This window comes from Helianthus annuus, chromosome 6 (assembly GCF_002127325.2).
Source record: "Helianthus annuus cultivar XRQ/B chromosome 6, HanXRQr2.0-SUNRISE, whole genome shotgun sequence".
Classification (NCBI taxonomy): Eukaryota; Viridiplantae; Streptophyta; class Magnoliopsida; order Asterales; family Asteraceae; genus Helianthus; species Helianthus annuus.
Genome location: NC_035438.2, coordinates 27,186,995 through 27,214,497, shown reverse-complemented (window position 1 = coordinate 27,214,497; position 27,503 = coordinate 27,186,995). Strand labels below are relative to the sequence as shown.

Here is a 27,503-nt window from a genome sequence, read left to right as displayed (position 1 = left end):
GAGAACATACCTCTGACGACGGGCCAGTGGGAAGGCCCACTTTACCCGCTCTAGGTTATCCTTACAAAGGCCCAATTATATGAAAGCCCAAGTAATAGAGTTATCTTGCCCATTAAGGTTTCTTTCCCTTTGTTAAAGGCGGGAAAACCACGAGCAGGGAATGCAGGCTTCATTTAATATTGACAAGAAGAGGATCTCGGCTGGCATATGTACTTTCCGGCTAGAGCATTAAATGAGAAGATCATCTTACCGTTAGGGGTCAGACACGTGTCTGCACCCCTCGAGGACTCGCCGGACTCGTTGGATCATCTAAGTAAAATATCTCACACGCAAGATAAGGGCTGGGTATTATATAAGAAGAACAATGAAGGACATAAGGTATGATCAGGAGACCATCTCATTTACTCCACTCTCATTTACTATCACCATATTAATTTCCGACCAATATTCCCACACATTTATCACCTACATCACACTTATTCGATTCACACCAAAGAGGAAACATCCCGGTGATCACACTCATCGGGATAAAACTCCTCTGCTCCTCCGGCAAGTTTACTTACTCTCACACCGGAGCTTGGTCACGGATCCCCCCTCCGGGGTCCTCCGTGGCGAGGCTAACGGTTTGTTCTTTTTGCAGTAGCTAAGGTGAAGGCTCTCAACGTCAGCGAAGATCCATCTTACGTCATCCGGGAGTTGGGTATTCGACATTGGCGCCATCCGTGGGACATCAGCCTGTCCGGTGTTCCCACATCAAAATCCGACATTAAGAGCAGCTTATCTCACCAACGACGACATGGCAACCCCACCCAACTCACGTATCACCCAAGCGGCGCAGAATGATCTGGATAGGGTCACTGTAGAAGACATAACCCATGAAGAAGGCAACGAGAACCAGGTGGAAAACCCAGAAAGAACGGAGCATATCACTCCGGATTTTGTGGCCATGCATAGAGAAAAGTTAACAAAGTGTCTTGAAGATTTAAAGAGACAAGAAAAGCTTGACAGCCTCAGGGCTAGACTTTCTTTTGACACACCCTCCAACCAAGAAGGAACAGACCTTCAAAACAAGAATAACAATGGTGACCCACTGGAAACATTCATGACTGCCCTCAGACAAATGTCTTCAGAAGAAAGGGAGGACCTCATCATTGGAAAAAAGTCGAAGGAAAAAGGGAAGGAAAAGGATAATCAAAGTGATGATGGCCTGGATCAACCCTATCTACCACGGGACTTAGCTGAGGTCTCAAAGTTCACACGAAGAATTGCAGAAGCACCAATGCCCCCCAAAACAAAGTTACCCCCAAACTTTGACCGTTATGACGGGATAAGAGACCCTGAAGATCATCTTCATGCCTTCAGGGGAGCGGGGCAACTTTGACGATGGTCCATGCCTGTATGGTGCCACATGTTTGTACAAACTCTGACAGAGGGAGCCCGGCTCTGGTTTGACAGCCTCCCTCCAGGGGGAATTGATAGTTATGAAGAGTTAAGCGAGAAGTTCCTCAGGAACTTTGGTCAGCAGAGAAAGGTGGTCAAGAACCTAAATGAGATCCTCCACATAAGGCAGAGGGACAATGAGAGAATAGACCAGTATATGGAGAGGTTCGTCAGGGAAAGCATGAACATCAAAGACGTCCCGGAGGTCATGAAGATCAGCAGTTTCATAAACGAGCTGAAGCATACACAGCTGTGTGAGAAACTGGGGAAGAGTTCCCCCACTCATTTGACAACCTTATGGACAGGGTCAGAGCCTTTGTCAGAGGGAAAGACACAGTCAGCAAAGCTAAGGAGACGGATGTCACACCTCGGAGGGTCACCCCAGCTATAAAGCTCCCTGACAAAGGTACACCTTACTCCTGAAAGCCTGCTTTTGATAGAATGTTGCATGACAGAACGAGGCCCTCATACTCCCCGTACAGACCCCGGGGGAGGGGTCCCCCTCCTTACTCCGATAATTTCACCCCCCTCACCAAGACCCCAAGTGAGATACTGGCCACTGAGAGGGTAAAGAACTCCTTCCCAAGGCCACCACCCATAAAACCCGGGCCGAAGGCACAACCAAACGAGTACTGTGATCTTCACAAAGGTTTTGGGCACAAAATTGATGACTGTATGTATCTGAAAAGAGAGATAGAAGCCGCAGTAAAAACAGGAAGGCTGGCCCACTTGGTTAAGGAAATTAAGGAGGGGGGAGGGGATCGCAAGGGAAGAGATGCAAGGGAGCCTGGGAGGGCAGATGTTGATATGGTTAGAAGGAGGAGTGAGTTCGAGACCACCCGGAGTGTAAAGGCCAGAATCCTGGGCTCCCCGGACTGCATGAAAGCTCCCATCCTTATGCCACACCTGGAAGAAAATGAAGTGCAACGACTACCCCTAAACATCTCAGCCATAATAGCTGGCCACAAGGTATCTCGAATACATGTGGATGGAGGGTCCGGTGTCGAAGTAATATACGAGCATTGTTTTCTTAGATTCGACAGAGATGTAAGAGATCGGCTTGAAGAAGACTCCATCCCCTTAGTGGGATTCAACAACAGTGTATCACACTCCCTGGGAAAAATCAGGCTCCCATTCACAGTTGGGGTAGGGGATCGGGCCCGAACGATAAACCTGACCTTCACAGTGGTCCGGGCACCCTCGAAGTACAACGCGATCTTAGGAAGACCTGGAATTGGGGACTTACAAGCACAGGCATCCACCCCCCACGGAGCTTTAGTGTTTCAAACACCGAAGGGTTTAGCCTGGGTTAAATCCGCTTATAAGGTAATTTCTTCCGTATCCAAAGAAGAAGCATCTGAGAAGCCCCAGAAAGAGGGAATAGAAGAGTGGGTCCTTTGCGACAGGTTGATGTGCGGGTGTAAACACGTCGTATTATGTATAGTTTGTGTCGGTTTTAAGCATTAGAGTGTGTTTATTCATAGTAATTTGTGTACTTATTGGTTGTCGGGTTTTTCAGGCTTAACAGCGCGTAAATGCAGTACAATGATCATACAAGCTGGAAAACGGGTGTTACAAGGCAATACGGAGTGAGGAAGCGGAAATGCTGGAAACCATGCTCCCTCGCGCCACGCGAGGGAGTCTATGCGAGGTGTCGCGTGGCGCGACAGGTGGAAGTCAACGATCAGTCAGCATAAGCTTCTTCGCGCCACGCGAGGGAGGTTATGTGAGCTGTCACGTGGCGCGAAAGTGGTACAGCGCGGAAAATTGTGATTTTTAACCTAGTTCGAGAAAAAACGTGGGAAATTCATTACGCAGCCGCCAGAGGACGATTGGGAGCACTTTTGGGCGATCAATTTCCATCATCTTCCATCTTCCAAGCAACTTGTTGATGATTAATCAATTTCTGGCAAATCTTGAAGCAACAATGACCATGATGCGCGGCTAATTCGCTTGTAGCTTCTACTCGGATGAACTTTTACATTGTTTTGCATTAGTTCTTGTTTACGGATTCGTATAACTGGTACAGCTTGACCACTCGTGTTGGATTCTTGGTAAACGTTCATTGTGTTTGAATTATTTGTCGTTTATTAAGCGTATTGGCAACTTTCTTGCGTTGTTAGCGGGTTGGTAAATTGGCGGGTAGTTGATACAATTGAACGGGTTATTAGGTGGCATAGTGAATCTTAAAAACTATCCTTGATAATTAATCAGATTCATTAATTCCGAGGCCATGTCTATGTAGTGTTTTGAATCGGTAAACAGGTTTTGATGTTAAACGGGTAATTGGGATTCCGGGTAGAGGTTACTCGTTCTCGTATTGATTACAACTTTATTAATTAGCTTCCTAGTTTTTATAATCAAATTCACAAAACCCCCAATCTAGTTAAGTTAGTTCTTAGATAGAAACGTGACACTGACCACAAATTCCCCGTGGATACGATACCCTACTTACGCTATCTGCGTAGTTTATTTAGGTTTTTGATTGACCCTTACGACAGTCATCACAGGTTCCCAGAACAAACGATCAAAGTGGGAAGTCACTTAAGTGACAAATGCAAAAGTGCCCTGAAGGAGCTGCTTCTCTACAACATAGATGCGTTTGCATTTCAACATGGAGACATGACAGGAATCCCCAGGAACTTAACTGAACACCGGCTCAACACTTACACATGGGCGAATCCGGTAAGACAGAAAAAGCGAAGCATGGGACCCAACAAAAGAAGGGCTGCTTGTGAAGAAACCAGAAAACTGCTCAGGGCAGGAATAGTCAGAGAAGTGAGTATCCGTCCTGGATCGCCAATCTGGTCATGGTTCAAAAGAAAGACGGGGGATGGAGGATGTGATCGATTTCTAAGATCTAAACAAAGCGTGTCCTAAGGACTGTTATCCCCTCCCAGAAATAGACGTCCAGGTAGACTCTTTGTCTCAGTACCCCCTCCCATCAAATCCAGATGTCAATAGAGGACGAAGAAAAGACTGCCTTCATCACAGACGAAGGGACATTCTGCTATACCAAGATGTCCTTCGGTCTCAAAAATGCTGGGGCCACATATCAGAGATTCATGAACGCTCTGTTCAGGGAAAAATGGGGAAGGAACCTAGAAGTATACGTCGATGACATTGTTATCAAAAGCTTGACGGAGATGGCCATGATAGATGATATAGCTGAGACTCTCAACACTATGCAAGATGTGAACATGAAGTTAAACCCTAGGAAGTGCTGTTTTGGAGTAGAGGAGGGGAGTTTCCTAGGAGTAGTAGTCACTAAAGGAGGAATCAAAGCAAACCCGGAGAAAACCCAAGCTGTGGCTGAGATGCGATCTCCCAGGTCCCTGAAGGACATCCAACAACTAAACGGGAGATTAATAGCATTAAATCGTTTCTTATCAAAGGTAGCCGACAGGACCCTCCCCTTCATAAAAGTGCTGAAGGACTGCCTCCAAACAAACAAGTTCAAATGGACCCCAGAAGCTGAGGCTGCCTTCCAAGAAATGAAAACTTACATCTGCAAGCTCCCAACATTGGCCACCCCAGTGCCCGGGGAACTCCTACTCCTATACTTGTCAGCCTCGAAAACGACCATAAGTGCAGTTATGATGGTAGAACGGGAAGGGAAGCAGATCCCCATTTATTTCATCAGCAGAACACTTAAAGGTCCCGAGGAACGTTACATGCCCCTGGAGAAGTTGGCATTAGCCCTTGTTTTCGCGTCCCGGAGACTCAGGAGGTACTTCCAAGGACACAAGATTGTCCTGATGACCGATCAACCTATCCAAAAGGTACTCAGGAGGCCGGAGCTATCAGGGCGGTTGGCTAAATGGGCTGTGGAGCTGGGAGAACACTCTTTGGAGTTCAAGCCCCGGACAGCCATGAAGGGGCAGATACTGGCCGACTTTTTAGCAGAAGTCTTTGAGGATGAAGAGAGGGAACTCTTAAAATGGGAAGCCTTGGAGAAAGAAGAAAGAGAAAAAGAAGACAGGGCAGTGTGGAAATTACTCACCGACGGAGCCTCTAGTGAAGAAGGGAGCGGGGCAGGTATCACACTGATAAGCCCCGAAGGGATTGAGCTGACATACGCCATAAGACTGGATTTCGAAAACACCAACAACACTGCCGAGTACGAAGCCCTCCTGCAGGGATAAGGCTGGCACAAAAAATGAAAGCAAGGCATGTGGAAGCTAGCACTGACTCACAACTGGTAGTAAAACAGTACCAAGGAGAATATGAAGCCAAAGACAACATCATGGCTCAGTACGTGGCGAAAGTGAAGGAAACAGCCAAGGCTTTCAAGACTTTCAGATTAGAATACATCCCCCGAGGACGGAACAGAAAATCTGATGCCCTCAGTAAATTGGCCTCGGTGGCATTCGACCACCTGGCAAGAGAAGTCAAAGTAGAAGTCCTGAATGCCCCCTCCCTCAACATGAAGGAGATAAACGCAATCGAGGATACACAGGAAACATGGATGACACCGATCCTGAAGTTCCTCAGGGACAGGACGTTACCTGAGGGAGACTGGGCAGCAAAAAAGGTGAGGGTCAAGGCCCTGCAGTATGAACTGATTGACGGAGAGTTGTATCGACGGTCATATCTGGGCCCATCCCTGAAATGTGTTGATATGGAAGAGGCTGAGTATGTGATTAGGGAAATGCATGAAGGGATTTGTGGAATGCATTCGGGGCCAAGAACGATAGTAACAAGGGCAATGAATGCAGGATTTTATTGGCCACAAATGTACGAAACAACGTTCGAGGAGATCAAGAAGTGTGATAACTGCCAAGTACATGCACCAATGACCCACCGACACAAGCACCCCATGATGCCAGTTTCGACATCCTGGCCATTCCAAAAATGGGCTATCGACGTAATTGGGCCATTCCCGGAAGGTACAGGAGGAGTCAAGTATGTGGTAGTGGCCATCGATTATTTCACCAAGTGGATCGAAGCGAAGCCCTTGTCAAAAATCACTGGGGAACAGATGAGGCGGTTTGTATTAGACAACATCATCTGCAGATATGGGGTCCCAAAAGAGCTGGTGAGCGACAATGGCGTCCAGTTTGTTGGAAGACCTTTCAAGCCATGGTGCGAGCAGATGCACATTCAACAAGTGTTCACCTCCGTCACCCACGCCCAAAGTAATGGGTTAGTGGAGAGAGCTAACCAAAGCATCATCGAAGGAATGAAGGGAAGACTCGGGAGAAAACAAAAAGGATGGTTGGAAGAGCTTCCATTCGTGTTATGGGCATACAGGACCACCCCTAAGGGTTGCAATGGGGAGACTCCTTTCAGCCTGACCTACGTAACGGAAGCTGTCATCCCGGCTGAGATAGGATTCCCAACTGCCCGAATGAGGCTCCGGGAGGAGGAAAATGAGCAAGATCTCAGAGTGAACTTGAATCTCTTGGAAGAAAGAAGAGAAATAGCAGCAGTCAAGGAAGCCAGATACAAGAGGCAGCTGGAAAGTTATTACAACGCCAGGATGAAAAAGCACAACCTTGTCCTCGGGGACCTAGTCCTAAGGGCAAATGAAGCCAGCCTGCAGGAAAGCACCGGAAAGCTAGACCCCAACTGGGAGGGACACTACCGGGTCATATGGGCAAACGGCAAAGGGAATTGCAAATTGGAAACACTCGAAGGCAAGGAGGTCCCCAGGACCTGGAATCTCATGCAGCTGAGGAAATATTACATGTGAGGGTCTGCCCCCAAAGAAAATGGCCAAGAGCCACTTTTGTAGCATTTAACTATTAATCTGGGGTTCCCCCAAAGACAGGTCTTTTGAAACAATTCATGCTGGGAAGTATGAATCCCCAAGAAATGAATGAAAAACGGACAATCAACATGTCCCCTTTTGAGAAAATAATGGGCATTACACCTAGGCAGACGTGCCCAGGGACACCATAGAACCTAACTAACAGGCAAACACACGTGTATAGGGCATCCTAAACATGTCAAAAGCCCGGCCGTGGGGCAAATAAGGGTCTAGCTAACCCAAAGAAAACGGACAAAAAAGCAGATAATAAACATAATCTTACATTATAAACTTGTCCAGTGATTGGCCTCAAACAGACAATCCATGTTTACTAAACAAACCACAAACACAGTATATCTTTGTAAACTAAACTACAAACAGAGATCGTGTTTCATTCATTTACAGAACAAATGTACAAAGAAAAGCTTCAATAAATCTGGCCAAAATACAGAACAACAAAGCACAACAAGTTCAACCAAAAGAACTAAAGCCCAACTCCTTGTAAAATAGCCCAAAGGTCCCCAGGAAAAACACCGTCTTGATCCTAAGCAAAAGCTCCTGCAAAGCAACAAACATAGCAAACAACATGCAAATGACAGGGCAACAACACAAAAAGCATGAACTACATGATTAGCAACCAAAGGGGGCCCCCCACACAAAGGCCCCCAAACACCAAAAGTTTAAAAATATCCTAGGACGAGTAGTTAAGTTACAACCATATCGAAGAGAAACAAATGTTCAGAAATTACTGGGGTGCACCCCTAGACCAAAGATGGCGGAGAGGAAGGACCAGCAGAGGAAAACTGGGCTTTTAACTCATCAATCGATATTAAGGGATGCTCCAGGATCTTCTTCAGGATGTTAGGGGTCTTGCTTCCAAACTCCTCGTCCAACTTGGACAGCTTCCTCTTAGCTTTGGAATTGTACAACGGAGTCTCTTTCCTGCCCAAACCCTGGGCAGAGTAAGCATATCCATCCTTCAGACCGGCCTGGTAGCCCACATCCCGGTAAGCCCTGTATATCTCCTCTAAACCACCCTTAAAGTCCTCTGACTGAGCAACAACAGCAAGGAAAGCTCCGAAACCTTCAGTGATCAGCCAATGCTTTTCCCTTGCCAACCGCTGATTATCATCAGAGGTTACCCCGTAATTCGCATACATGGTGTTAAGTTGCTCCTGAGAAACGGAGCCAACCTCCTTCAGATACTTCAGCTCAGCAGCCAATTCTTCCTTCTCTCCCATCAGCACCGCCATCTCCTGCTCCTAGGCTCGCTCTTTCTTCTCCAGCATGGCCCCAGCCCCCTGAACAAAAAAAAGAAGAATCAGTATATGTATATAAAAAAAAGAAGGGGGGGGGGGAGGAGGAAGGATTGTACACCTTCTCCTCCTGTAACTTCCTCTCAGCTTCAACCACCCGACACCTAAGTCTGGCAGCAACAGATTGGGAAGCCTTAAGCTTAGCCTTGAGTCCCTCGTTAGCCCTCCTTAGATCATCAACCCTCTGCAACATACCAGCACCCCTAAAAAAGCTCTCACAAAGGGACATGCTGTATTGGTCCTCGAAAAGGTCGTCACTCAGAGCAGAATTCACGAATTTATGTGAGGGAGGAACAACATGGTTCAAGAAGTCCCGAGCAGCTTCAGGAGTCCCTATCACTGAACCTTCCATTTGGAGACGTAAGTGAGGGGGATAGCATCTTCAAACAGAGGAGTGAGAGGAGATCGATGAGCGGGACCTTCAAGAGGAGTGGGTTTACTGGTCCCAGTAGCATGGGAAGGCGAAAGCTCAAAAGCTGAGGAGAAGCGGGCTACACCCACCTCAAAAGCCTTATCCCGAACACGAGAAGAAGAGGGGCCGGTAGGAATCTCTATGGGATCCTGAGAACTCCCCTGCAAAACAAGGAAAAGATATCAAAAACAAGACTCGAAGACCTCAAGTGTTTAGACAAAGAGCCTTTGACCCCAACAGGGGGAAGATCAGAAACAACCTTCGATGAAGGAGGGGGCTTCTGACCACTGACACTTTGAAGTCTTTGTCGGATATTACGGGGAGCAGGGGCTGGCTGAGGACTTACAGATTTTCTCTTGCAAACTAAACGGATTTCCAAATCTTCATCTTCGCTCTGATCAGCATGTTGGACAGGGGGAAGGTCGGGGGAACTTTCCTCCTCATCAGAGGGGTTCCCCTCATCACCTCTCACGGTGACAGAACCCCCAACCTGGGCAGATCCCCCTGTAACCAACGCTACCCCACTCCGGCTCAGACCCGGAACAACTTCACCATCAACCATAAACTGCACATCCTTGGAGTCTCCCTGAAGCAACCTCCATAAAGTCAACTCTGCAGGAGAAAGACACTAAAGATGACTACACGGAGACAAAGAAACAAAAACAAACAAATGCAGACCTAAGACGGAAAAATACCTTTTTGCCAAAGAAAGCTTTGGGACGAACAGGGTAAGAGGGACTCAATCCACCCATAGCCAAAATACCCTCGGAAAAAGTGAAAGCCCTGGTAGGATGCTCATACATACGCTTCCACTTAACACTCTCGTTCGTCGATAAAGAAGGAACAACATCTTCGATGGGAGTATCAGCATCCCTGGGTAAAGGGGATTCTGACATCATAGTAGCAGAGACAAAAATAAACCTACTTTTCCAATCCTTCGGGTAAGTAGAAGTAGGCATGAAAGAATAACAGGGCTTTGACATGTTGTTCTGCCTCTTGGCAAAGGTAAACCAATCTCCATCGGAGATCAGCTTATAAAACATGCAGAACAAGGGAATGGAAGGTTTACCGGAAATAGCAGCACAAGATAATTCGAAATGTACCACTCTCATCCACCCTAAGGGATGCAACTGAGAGAAGTGAACCCTAAAATGGCGAAGCAAATCGACTTTAAAAGAGGAGAGTGGATATCGGACCCTGCAAGAGGAGAAAGCTAGGGTATAAAGAGGAATCACATCCGGCGTAAACACCGCCGGTTCATCAGGATTCGGCAAGGTAGGAGAAAACTGTTCAGGGATGGCAAATGTCTCGACAAAAGACCTCAAATCCTTTGCCGTCAGGACCGACTTGATTACAGAACGGCCGGAACGACTCATAGTCGGAAGGAGAACGGCGATCGGAGAAGAAATGGTGAGCAAAAGGAATTGTGACGGAGAAGAAAAGGAATCTGAAAGGTTAGACAGAAAAGTTTGAAAGGGTATAGGGTATTTAAAAAGGGGGCAACTGACATGCAGATAACCGTCCCATCATCAATCTCGTCAAAATTCAAAAAAGGGGCACGTGTTGATAAGGGGATAACTCCCGCTATAGGTATCCGGCAGAAAATGGCTAGTGGGGACGGTTGATTACAACTGACAAGGAGAGGGCCCACACAAAAAAAAACCGTTCTTCGAATAGTTATGACTCAGCCTCGGATCATGAGCCTCGGGTCTCAGAACCAGGGACTAAAGATGACTTGACGACGGGCCAGTGGAAAGGCCCACTTTACCCGCTCTGGGTTATCCTTACAAAGGCCCAATTATACGAAAGCCCAAGTAATAGAGTTATCTTGCCCATTAAGGTATCTTTCCCTTTGTTAAAGGCGGGAAAACCACGAGCAGGGAATGCAGGCTTCATTTAATATTGACAAGAAGAGGATCTCGGCTGGCATATGTACTTTCCGGCTAGAGCATTAAATGAGAAGATCATCTTACCGTTAGGGGTCAGACACGTGTCTGCACCCCTCGAGGACTCGCCAGACTCGTTGGATCATCTAAGTAAAATATCTCACACGCAAGATAAGGGCTGGGTATTATATAAGAAGAACAATGAAGGACATAAGGTATGATCAGGAGACCATCTCATTTACTCCACTCTCATTTACTACCACCATATTAATTTCCGACCAATATTCCCACGCATTTATCACCTACATCACACTTATTCGATTCACACCATAGAGGAAACATCCCGGTGATCACACTCATCGGGATAAAACTCCTCTGCTCCTCCGGCAAGTTTACTTACTCTCACGTCGGAGCTTGATCACGGATCCCCCCTCCGGGGTCCTCCGTGGCGAGGCTAATGGTTTGTTCTTTTGCAGTAGCTAAGGTGAAGGCTCTCAACGTCAGCGAAGATCCATCTTACGTCATCCGAGAGTTGGGTATTCGACAACCTCCATGCCTTCTCCCCCTTGCCCTTATATATAACAGCCGGTCCTTATCTTATGCACTAGATATTTTACACATGTGATCAAACGGTATCTGTGGGTTCTCGGGGGGTGCAGACACGTGTCTGACCCCCAACGGCAAGATGATCATCTCATTTAATGCTCCAGCCGGAGAAGTACACTCTTTCAGCCGAGATCCTATTCTTGTCACACATTAAATGAGGCAGGTCTTCCCTGCTAGTAGTTTTCCCGCTTTTTCCCAAAGGAAAGAAACCTTAATGGGTAAGATAACCTTACCATTTGGGCTTACTCGTAATTGGGCCCGTATAAGGATAATCCAAAACGGGTAAAATGGGCTTTTCCATTGGCCCGTCGTCATAATCAATGCTGCTTTTTTGTACACTCAAATAAATTAGATTTTATACGTTGGCGAAGCTTGGGGGTTGATTTTTCCTAATTCCGGGTGGGGGGGGGGAGCGAAAACGTATATACCTAAAAATTTCTATACGAAGGTACTGTTCATAACACTACGTGTCGAAAAGTTCGGGGGGCCGAGCGCCCCCTCCCGCCCCAAGAAAGTTGCGCCCATGATTTTATACATAATGTTTATATGGATAAATATAAATTACACCCAACATTTATTGATGGCCCAAACTATTGGCACACCAAGGCTGCCTATTTGCACACTTAAGGTTTTAATACACTGCGTATAGAGCTATACGCAACGTATAGGTTGCATGAAATTCAGCGCCGGACCCAATAATAATAGGCACAAACAACTAGGGTTTGTATACGCTGCGTATATACATCAGAATTTTGTTTGGTTATTTTGGTGTATTTGTGTTATAAATTCTCACCCGTTTCCAACGTTAAATCGCTTAAAATATATAACCGTTAAAGTTATACCGTTAAATTTTTTGAAAAACATATATACGGTTCGAATATATTATATTGTTATCGTTTAAATTAATTATTATACTACGTCTTCTGCGTTTCGAATACTATAAACGTTTAAATATCATACTGTTAATTATTTTTAAATACTCGTGTATGGTTCGAATATATTATACCGTTTAAATTAAAATACTATACCGTTTAAATTAAAATACTGTACCACGTATAGGTACGCTTCGAATACTATAACGTTAAAATATTATACCGTTAAATATTTTGAAATATACGGATACGGTTCGAATATATTATACCGTTTCAATACTATTCCGTTTGAATTGAATTATTATACCAAGTCTCGGTGTGGTTCGAATATTATACTGTTTAAGATTTTTATACCATTAATTTTATTAAATTACTCGGGTGTGGTTCAAATATATTTTACCGTGTTTTCATAATATACCTTTTAAATTAAAATATTATACAAGTTTTAAATTTTTATAACGTTAATTATTTTGAAATACCCAGGTACGCTTCGAATATATTACACCATTTCCATACTATACCGTTTAAATTAAAATACTATATTGTTTCAATACGACTGAATATGATATATATACAACATAAGTTTGTACATACATAACAAAAGATATAATATAACTAAATACTAAATACATCGCACAAGATGAAATACTATGGCAGCGGATCCTCCTGCTGCTGCAGCCGGAATGAAGTGTCGTCGAGGTAACCCCTCACGTTGTCGACAATCATGCGCCTCCTCAACGTCATGACGTAGCTGCTGATATGCTGCGTGTGAGGGGATGAGGGGCCAGGACCGGGCCCAACATGTCGTGGGAACCGAGGCGCCCCGGGTGGTAGTTCCAGAATGTACATATATGGCTCATGCTTTGTCACCTACTCCAGCACGGCTAGGGGATCTACGGGTCGAACTGTGCCAGCAGCTACTTCGGCACCAAGGGCCGACCGTTCGCACCCTTAAAACGCTTCCCGTCAGGTGAGAACTTTTTGATAATCTTCATTCCGAATAGATGTTCATCCCCAACCTCTTCGGCTGTATCGTCGGGCGTAAAATCGAGTCACTCTCCGGTGATAGCCAAATGAAAGGGATAACTGACGTAGGCGCCGCCGTATAATAATCCGCGCTTCTCTCGACGTGCGTTACGGACGTACGCTCGTTACGGACGACATCGACTAAAAAATAAAAATATTATACATAGTGTACTCGTAAAGGTTTCGGCGCGCGTTACGGACCTACGCTCGTTACGGACGACTTCAACTAAATAATAAAAATATTATATATTTACGAATAGTTACGTTTTGACACTCGTTACAGACGACTTAAAAGATAAAATCAAAATATTATATAATTACGGCTCGCTACAGATTCAACGCACGTTACAGACGACTTTGACTAAATAATAAAAATATTATATATTTACGACTAGTTAAGTTTCAACGCTCGTTACGGACGACTCGGACGATAAAATGAAAATATTTCATTACTACGGCTCGTTACGGATTTGACGCGCGTTACGGACCTACGCTTGTTACGGACGATTTCAACTAAATAATAAAAATATTATATATTTACAACTAGTTACGTTTCGATGCTCGTTACGGACGACTTCGACTAAATAATAAAAATATTATATAGCTCTATACGCAGCGTATATAAAGGCAGCAAAAAGTCCATTATACCCGTGGATCCAGCTGCGTATAGACCCCTTCCAGGGGTAAAATGGTAATTTTCCAGAAAGTCAAAGATGCTTTGACCCTAGAAATTACCATTTTACCCATAGAATGGGACTTTACGCAGCTGGATCCAGGGGTATAATAGACCTTTTACTTACCTTTATATACGTTGCGTATAGAGCTATACGCTATATACGCAACGTATATAAAGGTAAGTAAAAGGTCTATTATACCCCTGGATTAAGCGTCGTATAGACCCTTTCCAGAAGGTATAATGGTAATTTTCCAGAAAGTAAAAAATGCGTTGACCGTGGAGAATTACCATTATACCCCTGGAAAGGGTCTATACGAGGCTTGATCCAGGGGTATAATAGTAATTTCAAAATTCCAAATTTTAAAAGCTTGGTTTTGGGGGGAATTTGTCTGACATTTATATACGCATCGTACAGGACCCTACGATGCGTATATAAAGTCTCATTTACCTATTTTCCCCTCGTTTGAGGCTATATGCAGCCTGAGTCAGGGGTAATTTGGTCTTTCTAGACTATCTATACGCTGCATAAGGTACTATACGGAACGTATATAAAGTGTCAGTTTTGTATTTTTTTGGTATTTCATTATTTAATTATAAAAAACAATATAATTTATATTGTTAATAATATAAATTATAAACGTGTTTATATTATTATTGTTAATATTAATAATTTTAAAAATAATACAATTCTACAATTAACACAAATATTAACAAAAATACAAGTTTTCATTTAATCTTCGATAACATTTATACTCGGGTCTTTGTCTGAGTCTAATTCAGGGTTCATTATCTTGGTGTAGCGTTGTAACCGCGACCTATAAATTTCTTTCCACTGTCCGCAGCTATTGTTTGGTGTAACGACACAGGTGGTTCATTGAAAGCATGGGGTAGGGGTGTTAAAAAAACTCGCGGCTCGCAGCTCGCTCGAAAAAAGTTCAAAAAAAAGCTCGGCTCGAAATTGGCTCGGTTGTAAACGAGCCAGCTCGGCTCGGTTTGTAAACGAGCCGAGCTCGAGCTTGGCCTGGCTCGGCTCGATAAGGTTTACATCCTTTATTTTTTTGTCACACATCGCTCAGAAGACAAAAACTAAGGGAATATCTCCCATATAAAAGAAGGTAAAGACAATGTACAAAGTGATCTAACTATTTATACTTACATATTTAGCCATTTAGTTAAATTAAATTGCAATTATGGCCCTTAGTCAATGAAGAGATTCATTTTTAGGGCTTTTTAAATAGTAAATTTTGTGATTCTTTGTTAGTTCGAGCTAGATCGAGCCGAGCCAAGCTAGTTTGAATTTTAATCGAGTCGAGCTCGAGCCTCAAATCTTAGCTCGATTTGAAGCTCGAGCCGAGCCAACTCTAATTGAGTTCGAGCTGGGTCGAGCTCGGCTCGTTTACAGCCCTAGCATGGGGTAGTCTCCTTCCAACTTAACATGTATGAAGTGTTGTTAACATGTACGAGTGTTATCGCTTTTGGTCGTGGCTCTTCAGGGGCATCCCATAACAGAAAGAAAGTACAACTCCCTTGGATGCTTAGCACGTGGACAAGGATATTATACCTTTGCGCTAGGAGACGCCCTGCGTGGGGCATTTCCATCCAGTGACTTTCGGGGCAAGCATTCACTAAATGCCAAAAGATGCTCCTACGTATCCGGTTAAATTCTCCATCGCCCATGCTTCAAATATAGGCCACCATAGCGATACATTATGATCAATCTCTAGTACTAAATCCGTTCGAACACGGGGCTATACGTGTTCCCCAAACCTAACCCGATAGCCACAGACCGAAACCCACAATGACCGTCTGGCGTCACATCTTGTATACCCGATATGTAAGGGTGTAACTCCAATGGAATCTGTCGCTCAAACCTCTTAATGGTCAATAAGTTCCCGTCCCCCTTTACTAATGGAAACCCAAGATCATCCCGCGTCTCCTTCTTTTTAGAACTCGTTAGACGGCTTCGTTGGATTTTAGGTTTTCTAGACTTTACAACCGAACAAGTTCCATGAGAGCCCTGTGACGGTACGTATGAGCTATGTCAGGGTAAATCGTACCTATGTTGTGGGGAACTTGCATATATGTCGCTTGCCTCACCATAGGAGCTGTTTCTCACAGTTTCGTCTACCCTCGCAGCTTGTTCTAACCTTTGTTGTACTTTCTTTGACGTAGGCAGACCGCGAGTATCTTGTTGGACAATCAGTGGTTTCTTAGTTGATTTTGTTGGGGTCAAGACCGCGTTTATCTTTGAAATCAAACTTTTTTCTAAGCGGGGGATTGAGACTCTAATTGTTGTCGCACAATATTGAGCTCTTCTACAACATCGACCTCCTCATCTATCAGTTTACACGGTAGTAAGTCAAGCTTACGCCAGAATACATCTATGTCTTCGAGTTGTATCTTTCGCTCTGCACAGTTAAATCAATACAGTGTATAACCTGCTAAAATCGTATTAAATAACAAAAGGTTTGTATGTTTAAGATTTTTTACCAGTACGTTTGTACTTTTCCAGCCTACAAGCACACGGTAACCCACAACTAAGCCACATATGGCAACCACATGATGCGTTAAGTTTATGCAACACCTCTAGCTTCCTCATTAGCTCTCCTTCCAGCAAATCCAGTGCTATATGGGAAACCTTTCAACGTAGGTTGTCCAAAAGTGGTTGTCCGTGGTGGTTTATCGTTTTTTCGATGCTTTCGGTGAAACTTTTTTCTATTTCCCCTATCTGTGTTTCAACTATATTAATTAAGCATCCCACGATTCGGTCCAATGAACTCCTGTCTCGAACGTATCTTTTCAAATTTGCATGCTGGCTCTTAACTCTGCTAGTGGTGCGCTGACCAAAGTACGACTCTTATCAGTCCACGCAAAAACGAACATTTCTTTATAGTCTTTGAGCCAATTATACTTAACGCAGACGATGGAGACTACATAAAACTACCACCATCAGTCGGATCATCATACACAACGGTCTAACAACAATACAAATACAATAAATAATAATATTTTAACCAATAATACAAATATTAGTGTGATACCTGATTAATTTGAAATGGATTGCCCGGGTTAGAGGGTTGATAATCATCATACAGTGGTGTGTTCGGAGGCTCATCATCATATCCACCCGAATTATCTTGTTGCGTGTCAGAAACTTCACACCCGTATCCGTAATCCGGATACGATTGTTGTGCCGGGTAATACGGTTCATCAACAGGGGCATTCTCAGTACCGTATCCTTCGTATCCATCCGGATTACCTTGTTGCACGTACGAAGATTCACACCCGTATCCGTAATTAGGATACACTTGATGCGCCGGGTAATATGGTTCATCAACAAGAGAGTCGGAGCCTCATTCAAGTATGGCATTTGTATGTTTTGATTATCAGGGGCGCCAAACACAACTTCCTCCTCCTCATTAGCATCATTCACTCCCCACGAGTCGTTAGAATACTTTTTAAAGAAATAATTTCCGTCCCAAAATGATGCCATTTTAGCTCCACAGTCGTGCGACAAATTATAACTGAGGAAGTGAAGAATGAGACACATTGTTTTGAATTCGTAGGCAGATGGATGTCTAAATACTGTTTTGAATTAAAAAAATTATCAGCCTCGTATAACTCTATAATCGGCGTATACCTTTATTCACGTGCCTAGACAACATCGTATAATGTCAAATATGTCTTGACATACACTGCGTATAGCTCTATACGCAGCGTATAGGTGCCTCATATACTGGCTTCGTATGGCTCTATATGAAGCGCATATATGCATGATCTGACAGTGTACAAGGTTGATTGACTGGTCGTGTACCTACCATGTACATACGCTGCGTATAGCTCTACACGCAGCGTATAGGTACCTCGTATACTGTCTTCGTATGGCTCTATACGCAGCGTATATATGCATGATTTGACAGTGTACGAGGTTTACTGACTGGTCGTGTACATACCCTGTACCTACGTTGCGTATAGGTCTATGCGCAGTGTAGGTACAGGTAGGGTTTGGTGTGCAAATAGCCAAGTTGGTGTGCCAATATGCAACCCTTATTGATTTTAAAGTAACCAGGTTTATATCGTGCGTGCGTTGCGACACGCTACACCGATTCGTTCTTTGTTTGATAACATATGCGTTTTAATGAGTTGTAGCTCAACTGACATTGGAGGGGAAGTGAAGATTTAGGGTTGAAGGCTACGTGTCTCAAGTTCAAATCGGATCCCAACCAGATTTTACCATAATAGGCCTTCGAGCGACAGATTTTTCTCGAAACTAAAGATGGTAGGCTTGGACAACCAGTGGTCTCTGATCGCGGGAGTATGTGATCGCCTTTTGCCATTAGGTTACCCCAAGGGTTTGCCTTATTTGGGCATGTCCTCTCCGAGGGGGGAGAAATAAGGGTTGTCTTTTTGAAACGGGAACCGAGTTTAAAGCAAAGTATGTTAAGAGGGGTCTTTCTCCCACTCGTTGGTAATATTTGCATTTCATGGTCAACCCATGAAATAACATCTAGTTTTGAAATGACCCAAAAAACCTAGGAATTGCAAGTCAACATAAGACCGTCTAATAAGGCGTTACCTAGCCTAGGTGGCACTTATAATGCCCAGAACAACCAAAATACTGCACTTCATCTTCTCTTTTTAAATTAAACCACACATTCACACAAACACCATTATGCATCTTTATCCCTACACATAGTACTATTTTCTTCAATTTTTGTAAAAAAGACATTTTTGAGGGGTGATCTTGAGCCCTATGGGGATTGCGTTGCAATAGAAAGTTTTTTTTCTCATCAAACACGAAAAAAGCGATACCCAGTTTTGCATAGATTATTTTGACGTCCTTGAATCCTGAGAATTGTTTGAGTAAAAGCGCCAACATGTCGTCCTCAAGAATGTTGTCTGGTGGTGTTGTTTCTTGTTTGTCGGGTTTTTCGCTTTGGTACAGAGCCTGTATATGTTTTTAAAATTCATCAAATTCAAATGGTTCAACTTACGTTATACTTTTGACACCAACTGGTCAAAGGAGTAAATAAGGGTCTGCATATTGGCACACCAACTTGGCTATTTGAACACTAAACACTTCATGTACCTACGTTGCGTATAGACCTATACGCAACGTAGGTATAGGGTACGTACACGACCAGTCAGTCAACCTCGTACACTGTCAAATCATGCATATATACGCTGCGTATAGAGCCATACGAAGACAGTATACGAGGCACCTATACGCTGCGTATAGAGCTATACGCAGCGTATGTACAGGGTAGGTACACGACCAGTCAGTCAACCTTATACACTGTCAAATCATGCAGATATGCGCTTCGTATTGAGCCATACGAAGCCAGTATACGAGGCACCTGTACGCTGCGTATAGAGCTATACAGAGTGTATGTCAGACAGATTTGACATTAATACGATGTTGTCTAGGCACAAGTATAGAGCTACACGAGGCTGATAATTGTGAATTCAAAACAGTATTTAGACATCCATCTGCCTAAGAATTCAAAACAATATATTGCATTCTTCACTTCCTCAGTTATTTAATTCATCGGTTATAATTTGTCGCACGACTGTGGAGCTAAAATGGCATCATTTTGGGATGACAATTATTTCTTTAAACAGTATTCTAACGACTCGTGGGGAGTGAGTGAATGATGCTAATGATGAGGAGGAGGTCGTGTCCGGCGTCCCTGTTGATCAAAACAAACAGTTTCCAGACTTGAACAAGGCTCTGATTCCACCTGTTGATGAACCATATTACCCGGCGCATCAAGTGTATCCTAATTACGGATACGGGTGTGAATCTCTGTATGCGCAACAAGGTAATCCCGATGGATACGTAGGATACGGTGTTGAAAATGCCCATGTTGATAAACCTTATTACCCGGCACAACAATCGTATCCAGATTACGGATACGGATGTGAAGTTTCTTACGTGCAACAAGATAATTCAGATAGATATGGTGGATATGGTGATAAGCCTCTGAACACACCACTGTATGATGATTATCAACCCTCTAACCCGTGTAATCCGTTTCAAATTAATCGGGTATCACATTAATATTTGTATTATTGTTAAAATATTATTATTAATTGTATTTGTATTGTTGTTAGACCGTTGTGTATGATGATCTAACTGATGGTGGTAGTTTTATGTAGTCTCCACCGTCCGCGTTAAGTATAACTGGCTCAAAGACTATAAAGAAATGTTCGTTTTTGCGTGGACTGATAAGAGTCCTAACTTTGGTCAGCGCACCGCTAACAGAGTTGAGAGCCAGCACGTAAATTTAAAAAGATACGTTCGAGACAGGAGTTCATTGGACCGAATCGTGGGATATGTCATTGATATAGTTGAAACCCGGATAGGGGAAATAGAAAAAAGTTTCACCAAAAGCATCGAAAAAACGATGAACCACCACAGACAACCACTTTTGGACAACCTACGTTGAAAGGTTTCCCATACAGCACTGGATTTGCTGGAAGGAGAGCTAATGAGGAAGCTAAAGGTGTTGCATAAACTTAACGCATCATGTGGTTGCCATATGCGGCTTAATTGTGGGTTGTCGTGTGCTTGTAGGCTGGAAAAGTACAGGAGTGCTGGTAAAAATCTTAAATATACAAACCTTTTTGTTATTTAATACGATTTTAGCAGGTTATACATTGTATCGATTTAACTGTGCAGAGCGTAACATACAACTCGAAGACGTAGATGTATTCTGGCATAAGCTTGACTTACTACCGTGTAACCTGATAGATGAGGAGGTCGATGTTGTAGAAGAGCTCAATTTTGTGCGGCAACAATTAGAGTCGTAATCCACCGCTCAGAAAAAAAATTTTGATTTCAAAGATAAAAGCGGTGTTGACCCCAACAAAATCAACTAAGAAACCACTGATTGTCCAGCAAGATACTCGCGGTCTGTGTACATCAAAGATGGTACAACAAAGGTTAGAAGAAGCTGCGAGGGTAGGCAAAGTTGTGAGAAACAGCTCCTATGGTGAGGCAAGCAACGTATATGCAAGTTCCCCATAACATAGGTACGATTTACCCTGACACAGCTCATACGTACCGTCACAGGGCTCTCGTGGAACTGGTTCGGTTGTAAAGTCTGAAAACCTAAATTGCAATGAAGCCGTCTAACGAGTTCTAAAAAGAAGGAGACACGGGATGATCATGGGTTTCCATTAATAAAGGAAGACGAGAACTTGTTAACCATTAAGAAGTTTGAGCGACAAATGCCATCAGAGTTACACCCTTACATATCGTGTATACAAGATGGGACGCCAGGCAGTCATTGTGGGTTTCGGTCTGCGGCTATCGGGTAAGGTTTTGGGGAACACATATAGCCTCGTGTTCGAAAGGATTAAGTACTAGAGATTGATCATAACGTATCGCTATGGTGGCCTATATTTGAAGCATGGGGCGAAGGAGAATTTAACCAGATACGTAGGAGCATCTCTTGGCATTCAGTGAAAGCTTGCCCCGAAAGTCACTGGATGGAAATGTCCCACGCAGGGCTTCTCCTAGCGCAAAGGTATAATACCATCGTCCACGTGCTAAGCATCCAAAGGAGTTGTACTTTCTTCCCGTTATGGGATGCCCCTCAAGAGCCATGACCAAAAGAGATAACACTCGTACATGTTAACAACACTTCATACATGTTAAGTTGGAAGGAGACTACCCCATACTAGGGCTGTAAACGAGCCAAGCTCGACCCAGCTCGAACTCAATTAGAGCTGGCTCGGCTTGAGCTCGAATTTCAAATCGAGCAAAGATTTGAAGCTTGAGCTCGACTCGATTAAAATTCGAGCTAGCTCGGCTCGGCTTGATCTAGCTCGAACTAACAAAGAACCGCAAAATTTACTACGTAAAAAACCCTAGAAAATGAATCTCTTCATAGACTTAGGGCCAGAATTGCAATTTAATTTAACTAAATGGCTAAATATGCAAGTATAAATAGTTAGCTCACTTTGTACATTATCTTTACCTTCTTTTGTAGGGGAGATATTCCCTTAGTTTTTGTCTTCTGAGCGATGTGGGACAAAAAAAGGATGTAAACCTTATAGAGCTGGCTCACAAGCCGAGCCGGGCCAAACTCGAGCTCGGCTCGTTTACAAATCGAGCCGAGCTGGCTCGTTTACAACCTATGAGTTTTTTTGAACATTTTTGAGCCAAGATTTTTTTGAACATTTTTCGAACGAGTTTCGAGCGAGCTGCGAGCCGTGAGTTTTTTGAACACCCCTACCCCATGCCTCTAGTGAACCACCTATGGTCGTTACACCGAACGATAGTTACGGAAAGTGGGAAGAAATGTATGGGCGCGATTACAACGCTACACCAAGATAATGAACCCTGAATCAGACTTTGACAAAGACCCGACTATAAATGTTATCGAAGATTAAATGAAAACTTGTATTTTTGTTAATTAATATTTGTGTTAATTGTAGAATTTGTATAATTTATAATATTTGTAGTATTTTTAAAACTATTAATATTAACAATAACAATATAAACACATTTATAATTTATATTATTAACAATATAAATTATATTGTTTTTTATAATTAAATAAAGAAATACCAAAAAAATACAAAACTGACCCTTTATATACGTTTCGTATAGTACCTTACGCAGTGTATAGACGGTCCAGAAAGACCAAATTACCCCCGACTCAGGCTGTGTATAGCCTCAAACGAGGAGGAAATAGGTAAATTGGGACTTTATATACGTAGCGTATATAAAGGTAAGTAAAGGTCTATTATACCCCTGGATCCAGCTGCTCATAGACCCCTTCCAGGGGTAAAATGGTAATTTCCAGGGTCAATGCATCTTTGACTTTCAAGAAAATTACCATTTTACCCCCTGGAAGGGGTCTATACGCAGTTGGATCCCGGGGTATAATGGACTTTTTACTACCTTTATATACGTTGCGTATAGAGATGCCTTGGTATAACCTAGATTCATCCCCTACGTTGTTCAGTATACACCACTCAACAATACACCCACATACGAGTAGAACATACGCCGATTACATATTTGGACCGTATTTGAAGCATACAATAGGTAATTTTTCAACCCTTGTACAATAATTTTGAATTTTGTATGTATTTCATCCATAAATTAGGTGTATTTTAGGTAAAATTGTAGAATTTAAGGGTTAGGGATTACGCTCTGTGGTGTTAGGTTGATCAGGAACAGGAACATTGTTTTGTGGTTTTAGAATACGAACCGGGTTTAGGTTGATCAGGATCATTGTGTTTGTGGGTTAGGGTTTATGGTATGTGGGTTTAGGTTGATCAGCACTAGTATTTTTTTTCTATTTATACGGTGTACGCTACGAATACGAACCGTACGAACTGTGGGTTAGGGTTTATGGTCTTAGGTCTGTGGGTTTTTGTCGTCCGTAACAAGCGTAGAAATGTAACTAGTCGTAAATATATAATATTTTTATTATTTATTCAAAGTCGTCCGTAATGAGCGTAGGTCCGTAACGCGCGTCGAATCCGTAACGAATTCTAAATATATAATACTTTTATTTTTTTGCCCGAATTCGTCCGTAACGAGCGTAGGTCCGTAACGAGCATCGAAACATAACTAGTCGTAAATATATAATATTTTTATTTTTTGGTCGAAATTGTGCGTAACGAGCGTAGGTCCATAACGAGCGTCGAAACATAACTAGTCGTAAATATATAATATTTTTATTATTTAGTCGAAGTCGTCCGTAACGCGCGTCAAATCCGTCACAAGCCGTAATTATATAATATTTTTATTTATCGTTCGAGTTGTCCGTAACGAGCGTAGGTCCGTAACGTCGTGTAAACGTAACTAGTAGTAAACATATAATATTTTTATTATTTATTCGAAGTCGTCTGTAACGAGCGTAGGTCCGTAACACGCGTCGAATCCGTAACGGGCCGTAACTATATAATATTTTCATTTTATCGTTCGAGTCGTCCGTAACGAGTGTATGTCTATAACGAGCGTCGAAACGTAACTAGTCGTAAATATATAATATTTTTATTATTTAGTCGAAGTCGTCCGTAACGAGCGTAAGTCAATAACCCGCGCCGAAACCGCAACGAGTACAAAATATATAATATTTTTATTTTTTAGTAGATGTCGTCTGTAACGAGTGTCCTTCCGTAACGCGCATCGACAGGAGCGCGGATTTTTATACGGCAGCGCCTGCGTCGTGCCTACGTCACTGTGATAGCCATAGCCCTTTCGTTTGGCTATCACCCGGAGAGTGACCTGATTTTACGCCCGACGACATAGCCGAAGAGGTTGGGGATGAATACGCTATCCAGAATGAAGATTATCAAAAAGTTCCCACCTGACGGGAAGCGTTTTAAGGGTGCGGACGGTCGGCCCTTTATTGCCGAAGCAGCTGCCAGCACAGTTCGACTCGGTAAATCCCCCAGCCGTGCCGGAGCAGGTGGCAGAGCATGAGCCGGATAGGTACATTCCGGACCTACCACAGTCGCATGGACCACCCGGGGTGCTTTAGTTCCCACGGCATGTTGAGCCCACTCATGCCCCTTCACACACGGCGTATCGGCAGCCACGTAACGACGTTGAAAGGGTGACGTATGTGATGGAGTGGTTAGTTGAGGAGGCGCAGGATCGTCGACAGCATGAGGGGTTACCTCCACGACACTTCATTCCGGCTACAACATGGCATCAGCAGCAGCAACAGGTTCCGCTGCCATAGTATTTTATCTTCTGCGATGTATTTAGTATTTAGTTATATTATATCTTTTGTTATGTATGTACAAACTTATGTTGTATATATCAAAATTATGTTGTATATATCATATTCAGTCGTATTGAAACAATATAGTATTTTAATTTAAGTGGTATAGTACGGAAATAGTGTAATATATTTGAACCGTACCCGGGTCTTTCAAAATAATTAACTTTATAAAAATTTAAAGCTGGTATAATATTTTAATTTAAACGGTAGAGTATGAAAACACGGTAAAATATATTTGAACCGTACCCGAGTAATTTAATAAAATTAACGGTATAAAAATCTTAAACGGTATAATATTCGAACCACACCGAGACTTGGTATAATAATTTAATTTAAACGGAATAGTATTGAAACGGTATAATATATTTGAACCATACCCGGATATTTCAAAATATTTAACGTTATAGTATTCGAATCGCACCCATGCGTGGTATACTATTTTAATTTAAACAGTATAGTATTCAAACAGTATAATATAATCGAATCGTACACGAGTATTTAAAAATAATTAACGGTATGATATTTGAAGGTTTATAATATTCGAACCGCACTAGACGTGGTATAATAATTTAATTTAAACGATAACAACATAATATATTCGAACCGTATATACGTTTTTCAAAGATTTTTAACGGTATATAATATTAACGGTATAACATTAACGGTTATATATTTTAAGCGATTTAACGTTGAAACCGAGTGAGAATTTATAACACAAATACACCAAAATAACCAAACAAAATTTTGATGGGTTATATACGTTGCGTATAGAGCTATACGCAGCGTATCTAAACCCTAGTTGTCTTTGCCTATGATTGCTGGGCCAGACGCTGAATTTCATGCAACCTATACGCTGCGTATAGCTCTATACGCAACGTATTAAAACCCTAAGTGTGGAAATAGACGGACTTGGTGTGCCAATAGTCTGGGCCGTAAATAAACTTGGATATAATAAGAAGAGGATGAACGGGTCAAATCACACAAAATACCTAATAAATTCTATTTCGAAAGTTTGAATATTTGTAGTAATATAGCTCTCCTAATCATAACAATATGCTAGCTACTTGTAAAAATCGAGAAACTTACATCACGGGCTCCATTGTTTTTGGTCCTTACACCATTGTAACCTTGTGGACCGTCTCTTCTCTTTTTAGCCATATACATCATAGCTCATGTTTATGCATCCAAAATAGAATGGTTAGTTAGAATGCCAAATATATATAATGCAATATCAAGAACAAAGTGGCCTGCTGACCATGTCTAAAACCAAATTCTAATAAAAAAGAATTGAAGTATATATAAGTGTGATTACTTTGAATTAATAAGATTCTTTAAGTTACCCATCTTGCAAACAGTCTACAATTTGGATTTATCCACTTAGTCACTTTCTATCTGTAAACTTAAAGAGAAAAAAAGCATTAGTCAATAATAAAAATACTAAATGCATATGTGTGAAGCAAAAGAGAAATACATCTTCTGCTACATTTGATAGGAAAGAATAAAGCATAACAAAAACTTTAAGCCAGGGCTATCAAGCCGAGGAAAAAAGGCTTTGAACATTAAGTTCAAACTCACAATCTTCATGATCTTGTTACGATGTATAATTCTAACCCAAAATACATAGAAAAAAGAAGCTTGTGTCGAATATTTAAACCAAGCAAACCCACGTATTGATTTTTTTTTTCAATTACTATGAGATTAGCACCTGCAGATTAAAACAATGATTACAAATCTGATGTTAGCTAATCTAAGAAGCATGCTTTATTCAGTTATTCACATTCAAAATCATAGCCACTGCATCATATATTCAGAAACACAGTTGGGAATTCCTCAAATAGGGTTATAGGCCAAAGCTTGACCATCTGTACAAAATACACATACTACCAATTAACCAACGTTTGGATCTAGTCATTTAGGCAATGTCACAAACACTTGGCGTGCGACCTTAAAAACAAACACAAGCATTCAAATCTTACCATGTAAATGAGTCACTTAAGCACACACAAACCTTGCCGGTGTTAGAGTTGTGCCAATGCCTTTTACCATATCAATAAAATTTTAACTGTATGAAGTAGAATCAACATTAAAAGCTTTAGTTACTTGACATATAATCTTTGTGACAAACGAAGTTAACTGTGTGATCATTATTTACAAAAAAAAAAAAAATGTGAGTGTTGTCAGCTTACCCGTTAACCGGAATCTTCTCCTGCCCGTTCACCGGAATCTTTGCTGGAGCTTATACGGATTTTACCTACTCATCAGGTCTAACATTAATCACCGGAATCTTCACTCATACTTTAAAAGGGTTAGGTGAGAGACAGTAGACTCTTTAGACCATATGGGAGTGGGTGTTTCTTTGAGGCCCTTTTCAGCTTTTCTACTATTTATTCACTTTTGTAATTTTCTAATTAACATATAGTATAGTAATAATTGTACAACACAATGTACCCACTTTCCTAGTAAGACTGGATGGTATGGGGGTCGGCTTAGGCCTGGCGAGGCCCGGCGTCGGTCCCCCACACCGCCCCCCTCCCTTCCGTCCCGGCCTCACCAGCAGCCCACAGCCGAACTCGCCGGGCCTCCTTCTCCTTCCTTCTCTCACATATACCTATACATACATACATATATATACACAAAGGGGTTCATCCCCCACCCCCTAGGTCCACCCCCTCCAAGCCACTCCTACGTAGCGGTGACGTGACGGCCCATCCTTGGAGGACTTGCCTCCTCCATACCTTCCGGTCTAAGTAACGACACCTCATG

The 27,503-nt window shown here is 42.6% G+C and overlaps 2 protein-coding genes across 10 annotated transcripts; one reads left to right on the top strand and one right to left on the bottom strand.

The window, feature by feature from the left end:
- The first annotated feature begins 1,390 nt into the window (after positions 1–1,390).
- Positions 1,391–2,975, top strand: LOC110944569. The gene is made up of 3 exons (XM_022186227.1): positions 1,391–1,776; positions 1,896–2,846; positions 2,960–2,975. The coding sequence occupies exons 1-3, from the start codon at positions 1,391–1,393 to the stop codon at positions 2,973–2,975; spliced, it is 1,353 nt and encodes a 450-aa protein (XP_022041919.1).
- Positions 2,976–7,546: 4,571 nt separating this feature from the next.
- On the bottom strand, positions 7,547–27,106 carry LOC110865073 (U2 small nuclear ribonucleoprotein B''-like). 9 transcript variants are annotated; one of them, XR_004860368.1, is made up of 4 exons: positions 26,927–27,106; positions 26,053–26,802; positions 25,827–25,909; positions 7,547–7,750 (listed from the first exon to the last, which is right to left on the bottom strand). XR_004860368.1 is itself a non-coding variant. In XM_022114277.2 (2 exons), exon 2 carries the CDS (start codon positions 8,443–8,445, stop codon positions 7,954–7,956), a length of 492 nt encoding a protein of 163 aa, XP_021969969.1. In that variant the 5' UTR covers positions 8,446–8,493; positions 25,827–26,044; the 3' UTR covers positions 7,807–7,953. The 9 variants fall into 9 exon arrangements, 2 of the variants coding, with proteins under 2 accessions (XP_021969969.1, XP_035830354.1); XR_004860369.1 differs by lacking the exon at positions 7,547–7,750 and adding an exon at positions 7,807–8,493; XR_004860370.1 differs by lacking the exon at positions 7,547–7,750 and having other exon boundaries at positions 25,717–25,909; positions 26,053–26,139; positions 26,717–26,802.
- Positions 27,107–27,503: the final 397 nt, after the last annotated feature.